The sequence below is a fragment of the Larimichthys crocea genome, chromosome VII (assembly GCF_000972845.2).
Source record: "Larimichthys crocea isolate SSNF chromosome VII, L_crocea_2.0, whole genome shotgun sequence".
In the NCBI taxonomy this organism is placed as follows: domain Eukaryota; kingdom Metazoa; phylum Chordata; class Actinopteri; family Sciaenidae; genus Larimichthys; species Larimichthys crocea.
The window spans coordinates 17,976,002-17,999,284 of NC_040017.1; the positions used below are offsets into that span (position 1 = coordinate 17,976,002).

Here is a 23,283-nt window from a genome sequence, read left to right on the forward strand (position 1 = left end):
TTGACTGTCGCCTGAACTAAATTTTTTTGATTAGATTAGATTAGATATACTTTATTTATCCCACCACGGGGAGATTTACTTGTTACAGCAGCAGAGGAAAGTGTAGCATACACTACAGAATTAGAAAAAAGTAGAAAAGGCAAAAAAACCCACAATAAACAGACAAAAATATCTATAACCTACAATAAACCTGAAAAACAATCAACCTTCAAACAGACAAGTACTGAGGATAAAAGTGGCATGATGTATAAAAAGAGTATTGTAATGTAAAGTGACCATAGTGTAGGAAATATTGTAAAGAAACTGACCATGATACAAATAATAATATTATTGCAAGAGTAGTGACCATAATATATAAATAATATTACAAAAGTAAGTGACCATGATATAAATAATAACTGCTTAAAATAAATACATTTAAAAAAGGTTAACAGAAAGCTAATTCAAACATGTTTTGTATTAAATGGATGTTCCACAGTATAAGTGGGAGTCCTAAACTAATATAAACAATGAATTAAGATTTTAAAAAAGAGAAGAAAACAACATGAGAGAGAGAGAGAGAAGTAACTTTATTATTATGTCTGTTTAGATCTAAAACTGTTGCAACAATATGGATATGACATGCAAAATGTATGAGGCTGCATACTGTATATATCTGTCTGTCAGTATTTTATATAGTCCAGGCTATAGGTCACCAAAGTAGATGAATAATTTACATGTATAATTAATAATTATACGAGTACCTAAATAAATAAAATATTTTTGAGAATGTATATCATATATCAGAACATATAGCAGGAAATAATTGTGTGCATGTGCAATACAGTCTGGCATTTATTTGACTGAATTAAGTATATTTGCTTTAGGCCATCTACAGCGTTTCAACTTTGATGACCTCTCACAATTCAAAATACAAATCTGTTAACCTCAACATTCATAAACAAAACATGAATTGCATTTATTTCCCCTCTAACCATGGATAGATTAACTCTGTTCCTCCCACTCTCTGTGCAACTCCTACACTGGAATATTGCATGATGCCAGGTTTGCTGTCTGAAATTATTTTGGAATATGCACTGTATCACCATATAACAGCTGACATGATAGACACTTTAAGACTGTTTCACACAAAGACGTCCACAAAACAGGGCCGTGATATTAGGTAATGATGTCAGTAGTCTTGGTATGGTTTGTAGGGTCCCTGAGCTGTCTGTGGATTCAGGTTCAGATGTTATTTTTTTTATTAATTGCTATAATAATATTAGTAAAGTTAGGCCCACGTGTTTTAACATCTATAATAAATCAATCCACCGTGTTTGTGCACACCTGTGGTATGGCAGCTCTTTGGATGCCTTCATGTCGCGTCGAAAATTTCTAAACTCAAAACGAGCGCACATTGACGGGCTTTCCTACAATAGTAAATGCACAGTGACAGGAATATATGTGGGAATATTTACTACTATGCTATGCTGTGCTATCCTATGTCGAAAATGTAAAGTAAAGATGTTATTGTCTTTTTATGGGCATTGTATTTTTGTATTGCTTTTCTCTGTTTAAAGGTTTAAACTGTGCTGCAAACAATTTAATTTAGTGCAGTTTGGGACTTTAGATCGTTTGCAACAGTTCAAAAGCTATAACTGTTCTTGTGATTAACATAAAAAGCAGCATATAAATGGAAAGACACTGCTTCCACTGTTCAAACTTAAGTTTTATTTATTGTACCAGGGTAGGGTTGGGTCAGTATTAACGTTTATTCATATCTTGATGATATTATCTTACTAAATTATCATTCGACAACTATTTTCTATCACTTTATCTTCCTTTTTCCCTGTATTTTTAAAAAAAAACTAATTTATAATGATTTTAATGCAATTCTTATCCATGTGTAAAGCACTTTGAATTGCCTCTGTATTAAAGTGTGATTTCTGTTAAGACGTGTAGAAAATTTGATCTCATGTTATGTGAAACAGTGGAGCACAATTATCTGCTTTGAACATTGTTTTGATTACTCCATATCAGAATCAGAATCAGAATCAGAAATACTTTAATAATCCCAGGGGGAAATAATTTTTGTTACAATACAATATACAAACAAACAAAAACAACATATGTAAACAAGTAACCATCTATTAAGAACAAAATATAAATATATATATAAAAAGGTATATAAAAGATCAAAGTACTATCTTAAAGTATCAATAACTATATCCGCATTAGTATCAGGATAATGATTTATGCCTTATTCGTGAGTACACAAAACACTCAAGTCCCTTTTGATTTAAACGACCCTTGTGACTCTGCGGTCAGCACGCTGGCTCCTCCGAGCCGCACCTGAAGGCAGCACCGCCGTTGACTCCGGCAGCAGTCGGCAGTGATTCGCAGCAGCAGCCAGTGTGGCAGCTGGGAATGTGAGAGGGCTTCAACACAGTCCGCTATTTTCAGGGACTAGGAACAGTGAGCAGGGCTGGCCAAAGGGGAAAGAGGCTCAGTCACACACAGCTCTGCTCCTAACCAAAGCACGGTGGCTTAATTTGAAGTCCAAACGGGCGACCTGCGTTTGCCTGTCGGTGTGTTCACGGACCGCATCAGATGGTCAACGGACAGCCGTTTGTGGCTCACCGCCGGGCTGCATGCTAGAGAGGAGCACCGCGTTTGTTTCCTCCTCCTCCACCTCCACCACCTCTACAGTCCGTGTACGAACAATAACTAACACCTTACCTCCTGCCTGGTGAGTCCGGTTAAAAAATGCAGTGAAGGTGTCACCCGTTCACTCGGTTAAATGTGCCTGTTTCACCGCTACGACGCCAACGACGATGGACTGAAATCTGCGGCGGGAGCGAGCGACACACAACCTGCCGCGATTTCACGCATGTAAATAAATAAATGATAGAGGATACAATGACCCTGCTGTCTCTGTTAGGTCGGATCATGCGTTATTTTCTGCTCAGACCGGAGACCTTGTTCCTGCTGTGTATCAGCCTGGCTCTGTGGAGTTACTTCTTCCACACGGACGAAGTGAAGACCATCGTCAAGTCCAGCCGGGATGCGGTCAAGATGGTCAAGGGGAAAGTGGCGGAGATGATGCAGAACGAGCGCTTCGGCGGGCTGGACGTCCTGGACGCGGAGTTCTCCAAGACATGGGAATTCAAGAGCAACAACGTGGCCGTGTACTCCATCCAAGGCCGGCGAGACCACATGGAGGACAGGTTCGAGGTGCTGACGGACATCGTCAACAAGAGTCACCCGTCTATATTTGGAGTTTTTGACGGACACGGAGGAGAGGTGAGTGCGCCGCAGGGGTCCACTCCAACACCAACACACCCCGAGGCCCCCCTGAACTGAGCTGCAGGGGTGCTGAGGTCTGGGTTGAGATGTCATAAGTGGTCCTCAAGTGTCTAAAGTGTTTTTGTATGGTTCAAACACTGCTATCAAAACAGAGAGGCAAGGTGGATCAAGCCAAATAGACTTTTAAAAGAGCATTTAAACTATGAAATTGTGCCTTTTTTTAAAATCAAATGTTGAAAATCCAGTCAGTGTCAGGGTTAAGTTTAAGTCCTTCTTCTTTTCATATCAAATCTTTGTGTCAGCTCATGAATAGGTGTATGTATCTGATTTATTACCTGTGTGATAAAGTTGTTGACAGGGCCGGATCAAAATGAGCCCCTATGTCTCAGCAACATATAAGCACTGTTCAGATTTGCTATATATTAATTAAATTTGAGCATAACTGAAATAATTGTCTTCAAAACTAACCAAAGATTCCCTCTGGGGTCAAGGTCGGGTAATGAAGAAGCACTTTAAATCCTCTCTGCATCCTCATTTTTACGTGTTTCCTGTAAAAACGGGGCAGGTGGAGAGGGATTTCTTGCAAATATATCGATTGGCACTTCTACCGTCCAAGCTGGACCCAGGACCAAATGCAACCTCTTTTTTAAAAAAAACAGCAGTGTCAAGTCTGGCAGGTAAAAGAGTAGCCTAGTGTGGTGGTTTTCTTGCTGGGGTTGGCTCCTTGCATCCCAGGGATGAGTTGGTTCGATTTGCTACATAGCAATCTTTTCATCAGGAAAGTCCGTAAGTGTAACCTTATTCCATGTTGCAGCAGTTATCTACATCCGGATACTCTGTAAATCACAGAGAGTTGAAGCGGAGCAGCCGGAGAACATGAGAGGGAAAACCATGCAAATATATTTTTTAACAGTCTCACCAAATTTAGTGAATAAACTTATAAAGTTGTGCTTTTGTACAGTAATCTGTGAGATGCGACCCAAGAATCACTCACAGGCTGTATCAAACAGGAATCATTTTGCACCGGCCGCGTCACAAGATGTAAAATTAGTTTATGCTCCCGAGTGCAGGATGAGTCATCAACAACTTTTTTCTTTTTTTCATTTCTCAGGAAATGACAAACTTTGCAATATCATGATGGATATCTGAAAATAACTCCTATTTTGTGGATAAATGGAGCAGGGGCCCCTACAGTGCAGTGCAGCCCATAGTTCCTTGCTACGGCCCTGCACAAAGATTCACCCACACTTAACTCTGTTCTCTTCCAAATGGCACGGCAACTGCATCTTGTCTATTTCCATCTTGAAAACATCCCAAAAATATCCATCTCCCATGCCTTTTTTTTTTTTTTTTTTTTTTTTTGCCAAGTCAAGATTTTTAGGATGCAGGCATCATCAGCCCTCTGGTCTAACATGATTATAGCTGAAAGGAGGAGGAGGAGGATGAACTCTGAATCTCAGAATGAAATCTTTGTGCTTCAGAGGCAGCTAGCTGAGCTCGACACTATAAGGGAAAGCCGAGCTGAAATGGGCCATTAGATCACTGATGTGATCACTGATCACTGGTCACTGTCCACCCACAGTCGATACTTGCTGGCTGCTTAAGAAAAATCTCTTCCCTTTTCTGTTTCCGTGGTGCTAACTAATGTTGTTGTTGTTGTTGGACACAAGCGCACAAACATGGCAATACATTCAGGGCAGCAAGTGAACAGCTTTACAAAGCAGCTCACGACAAGATGAACTAGTTGTCAGTTAAAGGGACAAAGAGCATTTGAGATGGCGCCACTGTTCGACAGGAACACTGATTTATCAAGAAGTCATGCAACGCTTGAACACTGGCATTGTTCCTGCGGACAACCGTGACCTCAGCTGATAGTATTGATGCGACAGAGCCACACAGGCTCAGACCTCTCGTCTTTTCGCATTTCAGCTTGTACATTAAACAATACATACTTTTTGATCAGCTGCTGAGGAGCCTCATGCCGTTTTGGGCTCAGCAGCAACCGTCTAAGTTTGACTACTGTGGTCCGATTGAGGCTGAACGATAACATGCTAAAAATAGGCAGCCAAAGGCATAGAGGATAGATGTTCTTTTAGGGGAAATTAAACTTTAGGCCGTGGTGCTGACTGCTGCAGCTTTTTGACCAAAAGTGGTCATTGGATTGTTTTTCCCTGCGGCCTTTCCCCCCCATGCTTCTTCCCTCTGTGGAGTTCTTTTTAAAAACCGGTGACCTAACCTGTGAGCTCTGCTGCAGTTACCACACATATGGTTAAGGCACTAGAAGAAATAAATAGTGATTGAGTCTGTTTTGTAGATGTGACAGAAGAAAAGAGAAAATGAGTGGGAGAGCATCAGCGGTGAGAGTAAGAGCAAGAAGAAGGAGGTTCAGATTTGATGTAGGCGAGAGGCTGTTTTATCACTGCATGTCCACGGGCAACAATTTGGTCTGTTTTCATTCCCACGCCCTCTTTTGAAGTGTGTGAAATGGTTGCCAGACAGCAGCCTTCAGAAACAACTTCCTCTGTTTAGCGAATCTAGATTCTCTTTCAGCCAGAGGGTATTGAATAAAGCAGAAGGATGCTATGTGGCCTAAGGCAACATCAGGAATACTGGCTGCCTCAGCTGGCTAGTTAGCGAGGTGTCAGCCACTTCCATTTTTTTCCCGCACACACACACACACACACACACTCTCTGCTCATCCAAACCACATACACAGTCATTAAAGCAATATCAGACTTGTGTCAACATAAATCTATCACTGAAGACTTTTCATCAACATCAAAAGCTCATCTTCAAATAGCTTGAAGATTCACTATCATGTAAGACGAAGAAAACCAGCAAGTTCAATCAAACTTGAGAGGGTAAGAACAGGTCACGTCTGTCAGGAGTAATTAAGTAATTAATACAGTCTCTAATTTCAATATGATAATAATGTGTCATCCTTTTTTGTGAAAGCATTTGCTCTCTCTCCCTTTTAACGCCATCATACACCGTTTGGCTAAACATAAGTAGCAGGTGTGAAGGAGCACACATGTAAATGGAGATTTTGAAAACTAGGAATCGCAGACGTAATCACAGTACGATTAGTACTGACTGGCAACGGAATAATACTGTTTAGGGTAGTTGCAGTACGAGTATTTAGTTTCATATCTGCACATTAATTATGGAGCCAGGTCTCTTATGTTTAGCAACCTCACAGTGAAACATAACTTATTTAAAAACCATAAATTGTAATTTTACATCTGTGTGCAAAAAAAACACATGGTGTATTTTTTTTTTTTATACTTGTGACAGTCAGCCAGGTGTTTTCCTAAACTGAGCTAATCCACCTGGCTCTAGCCAGCATAGCATACTTCATGTACAAACATGAGAGTGGTATTGGTCTTCTCCCTCTCTCTCTATGTCTCTCTCTCTCTCTTCAAGAAAACAAATAAGCATATTTCCCAAAATATCAAACTATACCTGCCAGTGTGAGTCTGCATTTGCAGCATGAGCTTGACTTATTTGAATCCTGCGATCTCAGGATGTGAGTCCAGCATGTTGGAGGGTAGAAAGTTAAGAAATAAAACTGAATCCTTCAGTAAGTTCAACCCTGCTACCACAGTATTCTGCTATCATGCCTGAACCGATCAGTTTAAAACCAGATAAATCATCAGTCAGTGCTTAACAACATTTACAAATCTCTCTCTCTTTTTTTTTTTTTAATCTCTCCGCACCACGCACCCACTCACACACACCAACGCAAATTCAATTTTCAAAGTGTTAAAAATCAGTGTTTAATGTGAACATATCCATTGGCGGTCTCAGTCACATTAGATGTTGGCTCAGGGAGGGGATTTATCTGTTAAATGGAGATTGATTTTTAGCTGACATATGGGAATAACCTGCATGAAAGTGATAACCCTAGGCTCTCCATCCATATAATGGCAACATGAGCCATTTGTTCCTTACTGGCATTTAGAGAGTCAGCCATACAGCCGCGCTCCTCCCTGCCTCGCTGTCAGGATGTGGCTTCAGGCGCTGCAAAATTACCTTAACTGTAGAGTTCAAAGAAGACTCTCACTACAAGGCTGTTTAACTTGAATGCGGGGGCTTTTTTTTTTCTCTTTCTGTTTTGCCATCCTTTCAGCTGATTTTCTTTTTTCGATCGCGGCTCACTCACTTTTTCATGTAGTTTCGATCTGCGGTGTTCTGTTTGTAAGTGGGTTGTGATAGATACAGAATGGTCTCCAAATGTGAAGGAGGCGATGGGAGAGCGGAGAGTAAAAGACGTGGGAAAAAACCCTTAAAACCACAGGGACGATGACCATTTTTAGAGGGATCCTCTACGGCTTTATTGAGCTCTTAGCTCATCCTGAATTCAACTGTGCAATGGCCATTTCATTTACAACTTAATTATTCATTTCTCGAATTGTAAAGCAGACGTGACTGCTGAGGTTGGAAGCAGCACGGCTCATCTTCTTTGCCACAACATTTTATAGTCAGGCTGGTGTTTTCTATATTCTATATTTAAATGTGTTTATGTGCATGTTTGTGTACAGGAGCATGGGGTGGGTTATGTAGTTTAGATACTAAGCAGTTTGAATTCCTGAGTTTGCTTGCGCAAGATGAAAGAAAGAGCCGGCATGTGACTAATTGCACTGTCGGCATTACAGGATTAGTGTGAGAGCAAACGAAGAGAAGGAGCACGTGAAGACCAAGGGCAGCCGTGTGTGTGTGTGTGTGTGTATGTGTATGAATATTTATGTGTGTGTTGCAAGCTTGCACAAGAAGGTGCCCTGCTGCTGCTTCATGGATGTTGAGGATTCACACGGAGATGAGAGGGGCAGTTTGCTGTTATCTGGCCTTCCAGGGAGAGACGACTTCACTGTGAGAGGTTGAAATGCCAAAGGCCTATCAGAACCAGACACCTGCTTCACATCATGTCGTCAGTCTGCAAGTTTAGAAAATAGGCTGAACAGGCACTGATTGAGAAATAAATGACACCGACTAAATAAATTAAGATGGGGATTTTTAATCAAACATTTTATATGGTTCACACAGGTTTAATTTAGCCGTACATAGCGACATAGCGTGTTTTTTATAGGCTTGGAAATTACTGTTGTGGTTCGTTTTTTGGCCACAATAAGCAGCTATTTTCAGTTTTATACTGCACCAAATGGCAGACAGACAAAGCAAAATGACTGGCTGGTAAACATAGTGGAGAATTTGGTAGGTAAAGAGCCAGTTATTTCCCTCAGGAGCTGGTGGAGCCCAAAAGAGCGTTTAAAAGGCGAGTGAATATTGGACACATTCATCGAGTACTGTTGCTCCTTATCTGTTGGATGTGTAAAAGTTTGCCGTATCGAGTTAAAGGGTAATAATATGTCAGTGCTGTGTGTTTACAATTTGTTTTCTGCTGGCCCCAAGTGGCCGCAAATCAATTACCTCTGCGGCCATTTTTTCACAGGCTAGCTGATCACCCTCTATAAACTACAATATGGCAAATTTGCTCTGCAGGATGGTACAGTGACTAGCGACTGTCCATTTACCACCAGGCTTTGAACAGCAGGGGCCCCCTGAAGTGTCCTCAAGTATGACTGAACTCCTGCCACCTCCAGCAGTTTACTCTACACACCAGAAAAAGCCAGATTAATCTAATGAGGATCAGTAAACGTGCTCATTATGACTGTTATCCTCCATTTCTGTCACTTGTGGCGAAAGCTGACGCTCAACATTTCAGCCCTTTCCTAGATGTCAAATGAAGCAGAAAGTGGAAAGTACACGGGAGGTCATGTTTGGCTGGAAAATACTACTGCAGCAGAGAAGAGACGGGGGAGCTGGAGGGTTCTGCTGAAAAGTCTTCTGACCTTTTTGGTAATTTGTCCCCGGTGGTGAGGTTTGTTTTCCTTGCAGCGAGGGGACTGTCGGAGAGAGCGACGGAGGAGTGGTGTCACGGAGTGAAACACTCCAGATTAATGGATGAATGGGGCTCTTGCCCGTCAAGCAACCTAAATGTTTAGCCCCGGAGTAAACATCTTTAATCTCTCCTTTTCCACTCTCATCCGTTTAAAATAAATGAAGCTCATTTACAAATCCACTCATTTTATTATCTCTTTTTTTTACCCCAGTGTGTATTAGCATGAAGAAACCTTCTCTCTTAAGATAAGAGAATTTGGTTTGGTGAAAAACATGCACTCCTCCTGGTTTAATAAGTGTTTGTGTCCACTTGACAGGTGTGTGTGTGTGTGCGCATGTTTGCCAACAGCGCCGGATAAGAGTGCCTTCTTCAGCCTCAGTGTGCCGTCCTTCCCTGCTGGCAGTGACTGCTCAATAATTTAACACCCTCTCTGTCAAGCACTTCTGCTAAAACTCCCTGACTAAATATACACGCGTCTTCAAGCAGGAGGAAACCACAAGGTCATCGTCCACCCCCCACGCTCATCACATATCACTGTGTATACGTTTTTTTGGGGTGGAGGTCTTGTCTGGAAAGGTTGTTTGTAAAGTTGGAGCTCCATGGTGTTTTCGTTTCTCTTTGTCCTCTTCCACTTCACCAATTTCTTTCCCATTGGGGCTAGTTTGAGCTAACATAGTGCTGAAGAGTGAGTTTGGTAATGGAGCTGTTGTGTTGGCTTGCCAACCCCCTACCCGCCACCCCACCCCACCCCCCTGTCACCCTGTTTTCTCCTTTCACCTATGTTTTCCTCCTCTCCCCACCTCCTCCTCTCTCTTAGGAGGTTGGCAGCATATGAATGGGCCACAGAAGCTCCATCTCCAAGGCCATGTCAACCTGCTGTCCCCCCCATTATAGCATCTCCCCAGACCCCCACTGTGCCCACACTTGCTTCGGCTGCTTGCCACGCTCAGTCGCTCAATGTGGTGCACTAAACAGGCTACCCCATGTGACATGTTCCCTATTTTAAATGCCAAACATGCTGATTGTGTTGGAAGTGAAGGTTTGCTTCTGAATGCTTGCCTACAGCAGTACTATATTTATCCAAAACAATGCTATTAAATGGTACAGTCTGTGTGTTTTTGGTGTGTAGCTGATTAGCCGTCTCTAAATCTAATCACATGGCTGGAACTGACTGGGCTGTTTGGTTTAATCTACACTTTGTTTTGAAAGGGGGACATTCTTCACATCGAGGTTAGTTATATATAATGCTGAAATAAAAGAACGTCTGCACGCTCTCATCATCGTGTTCGAATTTAAAGTCATGCCTGTGTATTCCAGTGCTGGCTCCACAATTGTTTGTTTGTCTGTGTGTGTGTGATTGAGAAAATAGATGAGTCAGTTGGAGCTTGCCTGCCTGCTCGCTGTCCTGGCAATGAAGGACGGCGGCAGAAGAATGTTGGCTGAGAGAAGGTAGCAAGTCACAGCTGTTCAGAGTTAGCGACATTGGTGTGACTGTGTGCGTAAAAGAAACCGGGGGCGCTCGCAGTTGTGGCTCTTCCTCTCTTCCCGCTGCCCAGATGGGCCTATGGATAGGGCAGGTGCATCCTGGTAAATGGAAACAGGCCTTCTAGTTGTGTTTGGCTGTCACTGTGTCTTTAATACTATACATGCTGACAAGATTATTAAAAGATGAAAGTTAAACATTTCATGGTTTTTAATTGTAGCTTATTCTGAATGTATGAGTTCACCGCCGACATGTTTGTGCATACGTTTAAAGTTTGCATCTGCCACGCACATGTGTTGCACAGCCGTCCAGACATCGATCCATCCAGACAGCAGGAATGCAGATATGAATGTTTGATATTTGCACATGGTTTCTATCCACTGTGAGCTTCAAATCCACTCTGTGGTGAACCAACCCTGAGCCAGGTTGTCTTTAATTTACACTCTAACAAAGGCTCACGGGATACGAGCGAGGATTTGACTCCACAGCATGTCATTAATTCGTGCTTGTGATTAAAATTGGGAGGAAGAAAAGGGAACTTATGTGCACCCAAATGTGTGTGTGTGTGTGTGTGTGTGTGTGTGTGTGTGCATTCTTGAGTACGTGTGATTGTTTGTATACCAGGCCCTCCTGGATCTCTGCCACATACTGTTGATTATGGCCCTCTGAGATTTATGACCCTGAAGAGGTTTTTTTTTGCCCTGTTGTTTTCGTCTGTGGTTCCCTTTTTTTCAGCAAACTTATTGAGAAGGGTGGTGCAAGGGGCAATCTTACACTGGTACGGCTTTCTGGTGAACCATCTGCTGTGTGAAGGGTAAGATGAAGTTGTTAGTCCTAAATAGAAAACAGAGAAGGGGTAAAGAAGCAGATTGGGAGGTATTTGCAAACAGATTGAAGACTTGTTCATCAGAGTACCTGCAATACATAAACTTCCAATGGGATTTAAACTTTATTCCGATCTGGATCGGACCTCTTTGTTTGTAATCCTGAATAAAGTCAACAGCGGCTAAAGGCCACATCTGTGAACCCTGTACTTAGCCCTATCTCCGACTGGGACGTGGCTGTCTCCTGGCTGCCAGAGCTTAATATTTATGGCCTCCGGAGATATTATTGGCCTCATTCTGAAAGTCACAAATGGGTTGATGCTCTGACCCCAGTGACATAACTGCTCTCACACATATGATGTTCCTGTTAACACCCGAGCTTGGTTTTTACATTGATGCTAGACATTTGCTGATATGACTCATTGTACTTCATCTCAATTCATACCAGTATTTAATGCTAAGACAGAATTAAACCATGCGGTACATATCGTGTATAGCTGACAAAATCAGGACTGCAGCTAACATTTTATTTGATTAATTGCTTGGCAATAAAATGTTAGAAAATCCAAGGTGGCGTCTTCAGATGACGTTCAACAGTCCAACTCAAAATTATTAATTTTGCAGTGATATAAGACAGAGAAAAGCACGTTTGTACTTAACACAAACAAATGAGCGTTTCAGCTCCTTCTGATGCAGTACGTGATCTATGTACAGTCTAAGCACTCCCATACTACCATGGCAGGTTATTGCATTAAAGATGGTTATTGGAATATTGTGAACTAAATGGTGGTGATTTGATCGTTTCAAACTGCCACAGACATTTGTGCACTACCCATTAGGCCAGCGGAGACACAGTATACATCCAGTGTGTTGGTAAATGGAGCTTTGCAGCATCTGTGTGTGTGTGTGTATGTGCACGGGGTCACGGGCTGGTGATGACTCAGAGTGGATGGGAAGTTTACAGGCAGATAAGCAGGGCTGGTAATTGATTAGTGTGGTGCAGAGGAAGCTTATGGTGATGCGAGCTAATGCTAACAGCTCAAGGCTCTTAGGATCCCTGCTCTCTTCCTGAGAGCGTCTCTAAGCCACGGCTAAAAGGAGTGGAAGAGACAGCGGGTCAGATTAGATTTACACTAATCCCTCTGGGGAGATTGGGAATATACGTTGTCTCCATGGATTCAGTTTCATTTTTTTTTCCACCATCCATCTCATTCCCTTCCTTGCTGGACTTTTCCACATTTCGTACCTACGTGTATTTGTTATTATGAAAGGTCTGTATGTTGCCCTCTTCCTGAGCTGATTTAATGAACGTCTCCAGCAGCGGAGCTGATCGGTATGCTTACAGCTGTTCAGAGGAGGGGGCATGCTTTATTGAGAAGAGATGAAAATAGATGATTAAGTGCCCTCAGATGGATCAGAAGAGAAGAGGACAGAGGGGAAAAGACGGCAAGAGGAGAAAAGAGAAGCCGAAAAATAAAAATGCTACAGGCTTACAAAAGTGTAAGTGAAGATAGTGGAAGAAGGAGCTTAAAGCTGCTGTTTGGGGTAAAGCCAGTCTTCTTCTTTAAGAGGACATGGGGGATAAAAACATGGATGGAGAGAGGCGACGCCTTGCACATAGCCTAAAGATTTCCAGGGTTGCAGCATAACTCTTGCGTTAGTCATATAGTACCAAGTTGTGTAGAACCGTGGGCTTAAGAGTCCATGTGAAGTAAAGAGTTGACAGACAGGCTAAACTGTAACAGTACAACAAGCAGTGAGTTAGATTGTGTATGAAGTGCCAGTGGAGGTTTTTCATCTTTTGATCATAAGTGTCGGACTGAAGGCCGTGGAACCACGGGGGCAGTTCCTCCCCCGAGAAAGAGCGCGGCATACTTTTCCACCTCTTTCTTCTGTTTTTCATCTTCTCTCACACTCGCTCTCTGTCTCTGTTGACCTTTCCTTACAGTGACTGTCTCTGTTTTCGCTCCCTCTCTTCTCCTCTCTCCTACCTCTTCATCCACTCCTCCCCTTCCTTCCGCCTTACCTACTTATCTCTTCTTCTCTCCTTTCTCTCCTCCTTTTCTCTGATCTCTTTTGTCATCAGAAATCAGAACCTGCCATTCACCCCCGGATGTCTCCAGGTTAGTATTGTTAAGGGAGGGCAATTGGAGAGAGTGTCTTTCTGTGTGTGTGTCCTTCACTTCCTCACACACACACACATCTAATTGGACTGTTGAACTACACTGATTTTAAAGTGTTGATCTACATTACTGTTCCAAGTATTATGGTGGTGGTGCCTTTTTATTTAGTAGAATTTCTATTTTCCCCATTCCTCCTCTTCGTGTCTTCTCTGACCTTTTGCTCCATTACCTTTTTATATATCTCTCTCCACTTGGCTATATCCATTTCCCCCTTCTCCCTTTCTCCCTGTGTCTCTCTCTTCTCCCTCCCTCCCTCCCTCCTTCCTCACCCCTATCCGCAGAGTCACCTTATCTCTCTGCAGTCTGTCTGACTTATTTATCACTGCTGTGAAATATTAAAGACTGCTGCCTCCAGTCCTGAGGGGGAGGCCCCTACTTTTACTTACAACTCACATACACGTGCAAACACACACACACACAACCTACACACAACCTAAATCATAATGTCTCCTGGAGATGACACAAATCTCATGTTGTCTTGCTGTTTTTGAGTCTTCTCTGTTTTTTTTTCTATGCCAATTAAATGACACCAGTTAACATTAGTTGGTCTTGTAATTCAACAGAGTCTAGACTACAGGAAATCAGTTGGCAACTACAGTATTTTTGTAAACTTAATATCTTTGTGCTTTGGACTGTTCAACTGGTCTAACAAAACAAGATATTTGAAGATGCACGGTGGACTGAATTCAATTTGTTTCCCCAAATATACACTGATAAAAACATAGTTATGCATATTATATTAAATTTCTGCCAACAGATGAATAAATGTTTCATACTGGACCTTTTTAAGTAAAGTTAATTGTATTTATATAGCACAAAATAAAAAAACTTGCTTCAAAGTACAACATACAACCTGTACACCATACAACAACCACCTCTATCTGTAGACCCTCCTTTAAATGAGGAAAAAAGAGACAACATCAAGCACCTTAAGTTTGGATACCAATTTTAGGTGCAAGAGGTGAATTTAAAAACAAAAGAATAGTACAAATTCATGCAGAAAAGCCTCAGATATTCTGCTTCTATTTATAGCAGGCGGTCCCTTGGGGGGGCAGTGATGTCTAAGCCTGGAAATAGTGAGCAGGCCAGAGTGGAGTGGATCTGCTCCACGATGGTACTGCACCTGCTGTGGAAACTGGGCTGCCTTGGGGACCCGTGGCCTGACGCCTGCTGGCTTTACCACCACGCCTGGAGTCCCCATCCACCCCCCCCTGCCCTTACCAGGCGGGAACAACAACAAATGTACAAGCTGTCAAAAGTTCGCAAAGGAAAAGTGAACAAAAAATGATTAGAAGCATTTTTAAGTCAAAAGCATTCCCTACGTGGGCAAGCTTAGCTCAGCATATAAGCGTCAGTTCAATTAATTAGCTGGACCTGACTGAAAGTTGTTGGACGCTTTCCATGTAAAGCCTCTTGAACGTAGCCAGCCCTGATGCCCACGGTGTAGTTTAGGGCTGTAATGCATGAGCGACATTCAGAATTGTTTTGGAAAGTGGGCACTGGGTTCGGTCTTTGGCTTAACATCCTGTCCTCATTACGTTGTATGGGAACTTGGCTGTGCTGAAGATTTGAGCCATCATGGAGCAGAATGTGTCATCATCACCACCTCATCATCTGTCATTATACTATTTACCACTTAAGGCAATTTGACCTGAGGAAAAAAGTTAAGGTATAAATAAAGGAAAATGAAGATCAGCGGGTTCATTGAACCAATGAGAACTTTTGTTTTGGGTGCTTCCAGACTGTGACGGATTGATGTTCAGTCAGTACCTTGTTTTCTTTTGCAGATCGAAGAAGACTAGTGTTAGAAAACACAGTGATCCTGGACCAGATTTTTCATTTTATTTCTCTGAGACATCTGTTACTCTCCAGCCAGTATCTCCTCTGCCAAAGCGTGGGAAGGGATGTCTTGGTCTCCCACAAGCTTGTCACACGGACTGATGTGATGCAGGATTTACTTCTGTCTCTGTCCTTGTATCTGGCATGACTCACATGCTGAAAGTAGCCACTTCTCTTTACTCTTACTCATACCTCCCAGTCCTATTCTACTGTATTGTTACCATATTCATAGCTTCATATTGCAAAGCCTTGTCCTCATATGCACTAAACTTATCCACTTTGATCCAGAGTCCATTGAATCAGTGTTCTGATTAATAGAGATCTTTACTTCCCACAAAGTGATGCAGCCACACACACAAAAGCCTTTATTTTCATCAGGAGGCTTGCAGCGATGGAAAGAGTAGATGAGTATTGATTTTTTATGAATGTCTGTATGTTTATCAGCTAGTGCAGTTTGGTTTTGCTCCATGTCTCACACACACACACACACACACACACACACACACACACACACATAGGCATTGCATTGATCGCTGTGTGTTTTTTAGTTATTCTTTATTCTGTGATGATTGGGAATGGGAGGCCCGGCGGTGCATATCACTGAACCAAAAGGACAAGATGCTAGGGTTGATGCTAAATAACCTTGTTATGAACTATCCATGAACATTCATGAAGACCTTGGTGAAGCACTTGTATTTGTGACGCTTCTCCTTTCTTTTTTTTTTCTTGTGCTAATCAGACCGAGAGAAGAGGCAGACACTTTGTAATTAACATGATAAATGCAACATCTGTCTTCAGAGCGACAAGCAAGGGGGGAAAAAAAAGAGTGAGGTTAAGGAATAGGAGGAGGATATAGATCGAAGCACCGAAATAAGCAAGCGAGGGTCGAGGTGGAGCCATGAGAGAGATGATAAGTGGAAGAAGGTGTAGTAGCGCGCTGGTGCAGGAGGAGGAGTACGTAAAGGTGTGAGAGGAAGGAAGTAATCCAGATGACACCAGCAGAGTGCGGCGTTATTAAAATGAAAAGCCATCAATTTATTCTCACATGCATCTCGTGCAAAAAGGATCAGCAGAAATCCAGGCGTCACTCTGTTCCTTATTTATGGGTGCCCCAATTATAGGCCTGCCGCCTGCTGCTGCTCAACTCACTGTATGTGTAAATTAGGTGCATGTGAAATATGGAATGGTTACTTTGCACCATATGCCTACTGTTAGGTTATTTCTTTTTACGCGTGCCATGTTGTTTAATTGAAAGAGTTGTTGTGCCGGAGAAGCCAGCTGTATGGAGATGAGAGCCATCGTGAATAGATGGACACAGGAAGGGATGAATGAAGTCCAGGAAGCTTTCGACTCAGGATGGTGGAAGTGGCACTTGGCAAAGCGCGCTGTTATGTGCCTTGTGGTGGCCAAAGTCTTTTCAGAATGTTAATGACTGCGACGACTCAGTCTGCATTTAAAATAATCGTCAGGTGTCTGTATTAACAGCAGTGTCATATTTAGAGCTGGAACGATTAAAGAACTATTAAATATTGCCTGATAACGGCTTTAAAACAGGAAGAATTGTTGTTCTTTGTCATATTTGATATACAGTATAGTTTTTTTGGGTTGCAGCTGTTCAGATAAACCAAGAAATCTGCAGACTCTGGAAAATACAAATTGACATTTTCGCTATTGTGTTATGTCGACATTTTATAGACAAAAGATTAATACAAGATTAAATTAAATATCATAAGAGGAACCACTTAAACTTGGCAGACAGATTGAGCCTGGTTTTAATGCCCGAATTGGTCGCAGATGACTAATTTTAGAATGGAGCTGAATTTCTGCCGAATCAGCCGTCGTTTGACATTCAGTTTAAGGGCGATTGCGATGCTTGATTAATTGCCCGAGCAATGAACAACCTGGCGTTTGGAGGATAAGATGCATTTCCTGTGTGTCTGACACTTAATGTATTGCTGCTGTAGAAGGATGTGTTTTGAAGTGTGGTGTGTTTGTTTTGACGATATGACATGGGTTTCATCCATGTGCAGGTCAATACTAAGATTTTTGTTCCCCTTGCTTTCCATGCAAAGCAGAATTAATGCTGCCTTTGTCGACATTTTTAAAGCCATTTCCATCTAAAACTATTTTTGGAATGGTCATTGGAAAAGTATCGCAGTTTGATATTAGATGCCTCCTTTGATTAGTGAAAGGCGTTCACGTCCGGCAGGAAAAAGCAATCAAGGGGAAAGAAGGAGCTGGAGGAACAGTAGGCCAGTGTGTGTTTACTTTAATATGTAAACGTCTCCTTCCTCCCTCCCTTCCTTCCTATCTTGCTGCTTCCCTCTGTCCCACAGTGAAGGAATTGTCATGCAATAAAACACTCACACAACGGAGGTGGTAATCTGTAAACAGAAAACACGGTTTGCTTTCCTGTCTTACTACAGCTTGGGTATAAACATGGGAGTTTCTCTTATCTCATATTTGCTGCTTCATCTCTAAATCTTTGTGTTTCCTTCATCTGAATATCTAACTGGGAGTGCAGGCCTTGTACTCTTTCTCTGTTTATTTCACTTTCATTTTCTTTTCATGCTCACATTGTCTTTCTGCCTTTTGATAAGAGCAGAGGATGCATCCACCTGAGGAGAGGATAAGGAGGCGAGCGGAGAGTTTTTAAGTTCAGTTTCTGCTCTAAGAAGGCCAAATACATAATCACCCCCTTCAATCAGCCCTGAAGAGAGTGAGACTGAAAAGAACAAGGACAAGGTTTCACTGAAAATGAGTGATATGATATCGCTGCATTGATGTGCATTGTGCTTGCAGTGAAGTGGAGAGAAATGCAAATTGATATTTCAGATCAGAGGAGCTGTGTGAGTGTATGGCTGCATCATGTGTATGTGTGTGTATGTGGGAGAGAAAGAGATGAAGCATACTGTATGAGCAATGAGCCGTGAATACATTGGAGAGAAAGTTGGTGAGCAGAGATGATGAATGCACAATGACAGAGGTGTTGAATCGTCTCTCCACCACCAGCACCTTTAATAGCTTCCTACCCACAAACAGTGAGGGAGATTCGAACTCCCACTCTAATGAAGTTGACAACATCAGCAAATGAATGTCGAATAATGGTGAGATTAGGTGGAGAAATATAACATCAGCTGCAGTCTTTTAGATTATTTCCTGTTGTCCTTTTCTTTAAATCAGGACTGGATCTTCTTCTTCTGTCCTAAATGGTCGAAGAAGGGCATCTAAGGACTGATTGTTACTCACCGTGTGTGTGTTTGTGTGTGTGTGTACATTCACAGGTTTCAGCCTCCTCAGTCAAGCTGCCGAAACATAAAAAGCCTTTCAGGCGGATGTGATTAATCTAGCAGGAGATCCGCTGTACCAATTAATCAACCAGGAAATGATTGATAAGCGACTTCAATCACAGCAGGAAAGAAACAGAGGCTTCTTCAGACATCCATCCGTGTGCCCGTGTGTGCGCGCACACATGCACGCATAGGAAGACAGACAAACAATGACATGGTTCATTAGCTTATGTAGAAACACCCTGCTGTGGCAGCTCTCCACAGTTCAGTGTTCACATACTGTATGTGCATGTGGAAGGTTAGCATTGTTTAGGAATGCATCACCATAGTGTAAGAGATGTGTGTGTGTGTGTGTTCACATATATGTGTGCAGTCACACTCGCAGGAAGAGAGAAGGGGCTGGTGAAGCTTGCCACTCTGACTAGTGAATGAATATTCATGCAGTTGATGTATCAGTGTCTGCCAGAGAACGCAGGCTCCAGATCGCAGGAATACAAATAAGAATACTTGCCAAATATGTGCGCGTGTATATGTATTCGTGTGTGTGTGTGTGTCTGTGTGTGTGTGTGTTCTGTGTGGGGGTGCACATCTCGCATGGCGAGATTATAGGCCCCGGAGTGCCTGAGCAATTGGGAGGGTGTAAGATTGTGATAGGTGTGTGTGTGTGTGTGTGTGCGTGTGTGTGTGTGTCAGAGAGAGAAAGAGAGGCGTAGCTGACATTTACTTAGTTCTTTTCCTTTAGGCCTTTTGTGCCCCACATTCAGAAGAGGGAGAAGAGCACTGACTCTTGTTTTTTTTTGTTTTTTTACGGCAAACTTTTGCTTGCCGTCTTCACAACTCAGCCTCCGTCATTAACTATATAACATCCTGCTGCTTGTTCCGAGCACATGCATAAAATCTGCGATTAAAAGTTCTGTGTGTAGCGGTACAGTAAAATAAGAAATGAAAGAGACCACGGTGATAAGAAAAAAGCAACCAGACTAAGTGCTGAATGCTGTTCAGTCAGTTGACTAGACACTGGACTAATGATTATGTCATCAATAAAAATCATGCGATTTATAGCGACATAGTGCAACTTTTCTACCCTAAAATAACCGACTTAAATAAATAAATCATTTTGATGCTACACAGACGTGTAATCAGGTGAATATGTAACTTCTTGTTCCAGGTACCACCAACTGTTTGACTTATTTTGATGAAAGTGGATCATATTTTATGGAGAAAATGTTCTCTAATGTTCTCAGGACTCTCCGGATAAGACAGTAAAGTAAACCGCTGAGAACTACAGTGGTTGTTAGGCAATGTTAGCTCTGTTTGTTAGCCAGGCTGCCCGTACTGTGAACTCAGAACACCCGGGAAGTATTAGTGTTTGTACCTCAGGCGTTTTGGACCTCTGGGAAAAGGAGGCCTGGAGCATCGAGGAATGCAGAAACATGGAGCGGAGCAGGTGTTGTGCCAGAACTGGAGCTGGGCAAGCGGGCAATATAACTCAGCAGCTCAGCTCAGCTCAGCATTATGTCAGGCTCAGCAGCCTGACATAATGGAGACCTAAAGAGGACATGTTTGATGGCGTTTTATCTGATTCAAGTGGTTAGATTGTGTTAGCTTGGGCTGGATTTTGATTTTTAGATGCACGTGGCAAGCTGGTACTTGGTGGTGTTTTTTTAGATAACATGTCTTTACAAATATAATCATGTTTTTCACTTCCAAGCCAACGATTTAAGTAAGATTAGTTGTCACTCATTCCAATGTGAGAAATGCGTGGAATGAACTGTGTGCGCACATACAGATTTTGTTTCAGTATGATTATTTGGAGAGATGAAGGGTGGTTATATTGACTTTATTGTTCAGTCAGGCACACTGGCTGATGCAACAAAGGTCCATAAACAAGTATTATATGAGTTTAATTTCAGGGAACGTGTTTTTAAAAGGTCTTTGCAAATATGTTCTGTAAAACACAAAAAGACTGAAATAAAGTAACAGAACAGAACAGGGGAAAAGAAAGAGAAAACAAGAACATTTTGAGTGTACAAGTAAGGAATATTGCTGTTGATTAGTGTAATATAAATAAACTCCCCCAGGTTTTTCCTTTCCTGCAAAGCAAAAATGACGACAAGTAAATGTCAGCAGTATACTCCACATTCACACACAGAAATCATGCAGGGGTGTGTATATAAATAGAGCAGAGGTAGGTGTTGGGGTCTGAAGGACAAGTGAAATTGTAATGGATGCCAAAGAACAAGCCTATGGAGACACCAAGCATCTATATTTGATGTGTCTCGTTCTTCTCTTCTCTTCTCTTCTAGCTGTGGATCAGCACTTTTCACTTTCCTCATTCAAGTGTACAAGTGCAGCCCTGAGGAATCTGTATGAACGTGTTGTTATGTACAAATGTGTTTCAGAAACTTTTAATAGTGCTGGCTCTGTCCTCAACACAAGGACATCTGTGAGCTGATGGATATCTGAGAAGTGCTTAGCCAAACCCTCTGGGTCCTGAACAGAAGCAGTCATCATTCTCGCTTTACATCTGTTCATTTAAGAAAATTGCAAATGTGCAATAATCTGGTCTATTTCCTGTCATGATTCTGTGCGATAAGCATCAAACTAAACCACTTTTTCGATGGGGTTTGGCATCATTTAGACTTTATTCATTTACTGTCTACTTGTCAATGTGAGTCCATATTGATTCTACATGCTGGTGGCCACTCTTGCAGCTTCATTCAATATATTATTATTATTACCTTAAGTGCTGCAACAAACTGTTATAGCAGAAGTTGTTTTGTTGATGAAAACTCTCACCAAAGAGCCGCAAATATTCATTTCACAGGCTTCAATCAGCAGTGCAGGGCTGTAACTAGCAATTATTCAGATTATCAATCAGTCTGGAGATTATTTCCTCAATACATGGATGATTTGTTTGTCTGTGAAATGTCAGAAAATTGTGAAATGCCCAAAAGCATCACAACTGACAAAGTGAAACGATGATTAATGAGTTGATTAGCTGACTAATTATTTCAGTGAATGCCTTTGTTATGAGAATTTCATAAGATATAGCTTAGCCTGGTCATGCCAACTCTCAAGATTGATCATGTGCTGCAACTGATTATTTTGATTATCAATTAATCTGCTGATTATTTCGTGGATTAATTGACATTCAGTTGGTTGTTTGGTTTGCTCATTTTGTCCAGTTTAAACATTGTACCATAATGTAAGACAAAGAAAAGCAGCAAATCTTTACATTTAAGAAGGTGGAACCCTGAGATGTTTTTCAGTTTTGCTTAAACAATTAACTGATTGTCAAAATAGCTGCAGACTAGTTTACTGTTGACCGACTACACAATTAATTGACCAATCGTTGCAGCCCTACACGGATCAGAACTGTGTTCGGATGGCGTCGTATTAATAAGACAGATAGGACTATCATTCTTGGTATAAAAGGCCTTGGCTTGCACTAAACAATCAATAATGCATTTTGTCTGCCTTTTAAGACAGAGGCTTATCTGTGCAGTGGAAATGTTGACCCTGCAACTTGGTGACATTGCTCCATTTGTTTCTGCAGCCTCCCTGTTCCCCCCTTCCCCTATTCAGCAAAAATTATCAGTGTGTAGTTTTCTAAAGGACATTTGGAAGGAGAGACTCGTGGGAAGTCTTCTTTGCTCTGTAATCTAGCAGGAATGTGTAATATTTGTTCAGAATTATCATCCGATTTCTTGCAGCAGTAGTAAAGGCGTGGGATTACGGCTTGATGTTGGTAGCTGCTGGTAATAATACACTCACTGGAGGTGGAAGATGAGAAAATAACCAAAGCATTGTCTGTGCCAAGATCACAACATGAAAAACACCACCTTCTCACAGTAACATCATGTTCTAGCATGTCTATAATCAAAGCCAAAGTGTTGTTTTGCAGGAGACCTCCTTTATTCATTGTAGAAATGAAGCTAGAGAAAAGTGACACTATGAATAGATGTTACTTGTTGTCCAGACTCGTTAAACCTAACGTCAGCGCTTGTTTTGGTGAGTCCTAGCTCCATCTGGTGTCATAATTGCTTCTCTGAAGATGAAAGTAATGTAAAGACGTGTGCTTAGTGTGCAAATCAGCTGTGCAACAAAGGCAAATAAGTTTAGCTCAAAACTGACGGTAGACACAACCCCTGTGTGTGTATCTGTGTATTTTTTTAAGCAACATTGTACCCTGTGTGTGTATCTGTGTATTTTTTTAAGCAACATTGTATAGAAATGAGTATTTTTTCATTATTTTGTGCCCACAAGACATAGCAGCCAGCTAATATTACTTACTAGTCCAACAGCAAGAAACCCAGCTCGGCCCTAGATTTACTTTTGTTTTCTCCTCTTAACTTCTTACGTCAATGTCTCATTTGGTCTCTCCGCTATTAGATATGTCCCTAGAGGCTGTTAAACCACAACACCGTCTCCACTCCCACTGCACTCCTCTTCCTGGTAGGTCCAAAATTCCTGTCGT

The 23,283-nt window shown here is 41.8% G+C and overlaps 1 protein-coding gene across 1 annotated transcript in view; it reads left to right on the forward strand.

Moving 5' to 3' along the window:
* Positions 1 to 2,298: 2,298 nt before the first annotated feature.
* Positions 2,299 to 23,283, forward strand: part of ppm1lb (protein phosphatase, Mg2+/Mn2+ dependent, 1Lb) — a 42,874-nt gene continuing 21,889 nt past the window's right edge. The window contains exon 1 of the mRNA XM_027280428.1: positions 2,299 to 3,282. Coding sequence (XP_027136229.1) covers positions 2,884 to 3,282 — 399 coding nt within the window. The 5' untranslated portion in view covers positions 2,299 to 2,883. The remainder of the gene's footprint in view (positions 3,283 to 23,283) is intronic.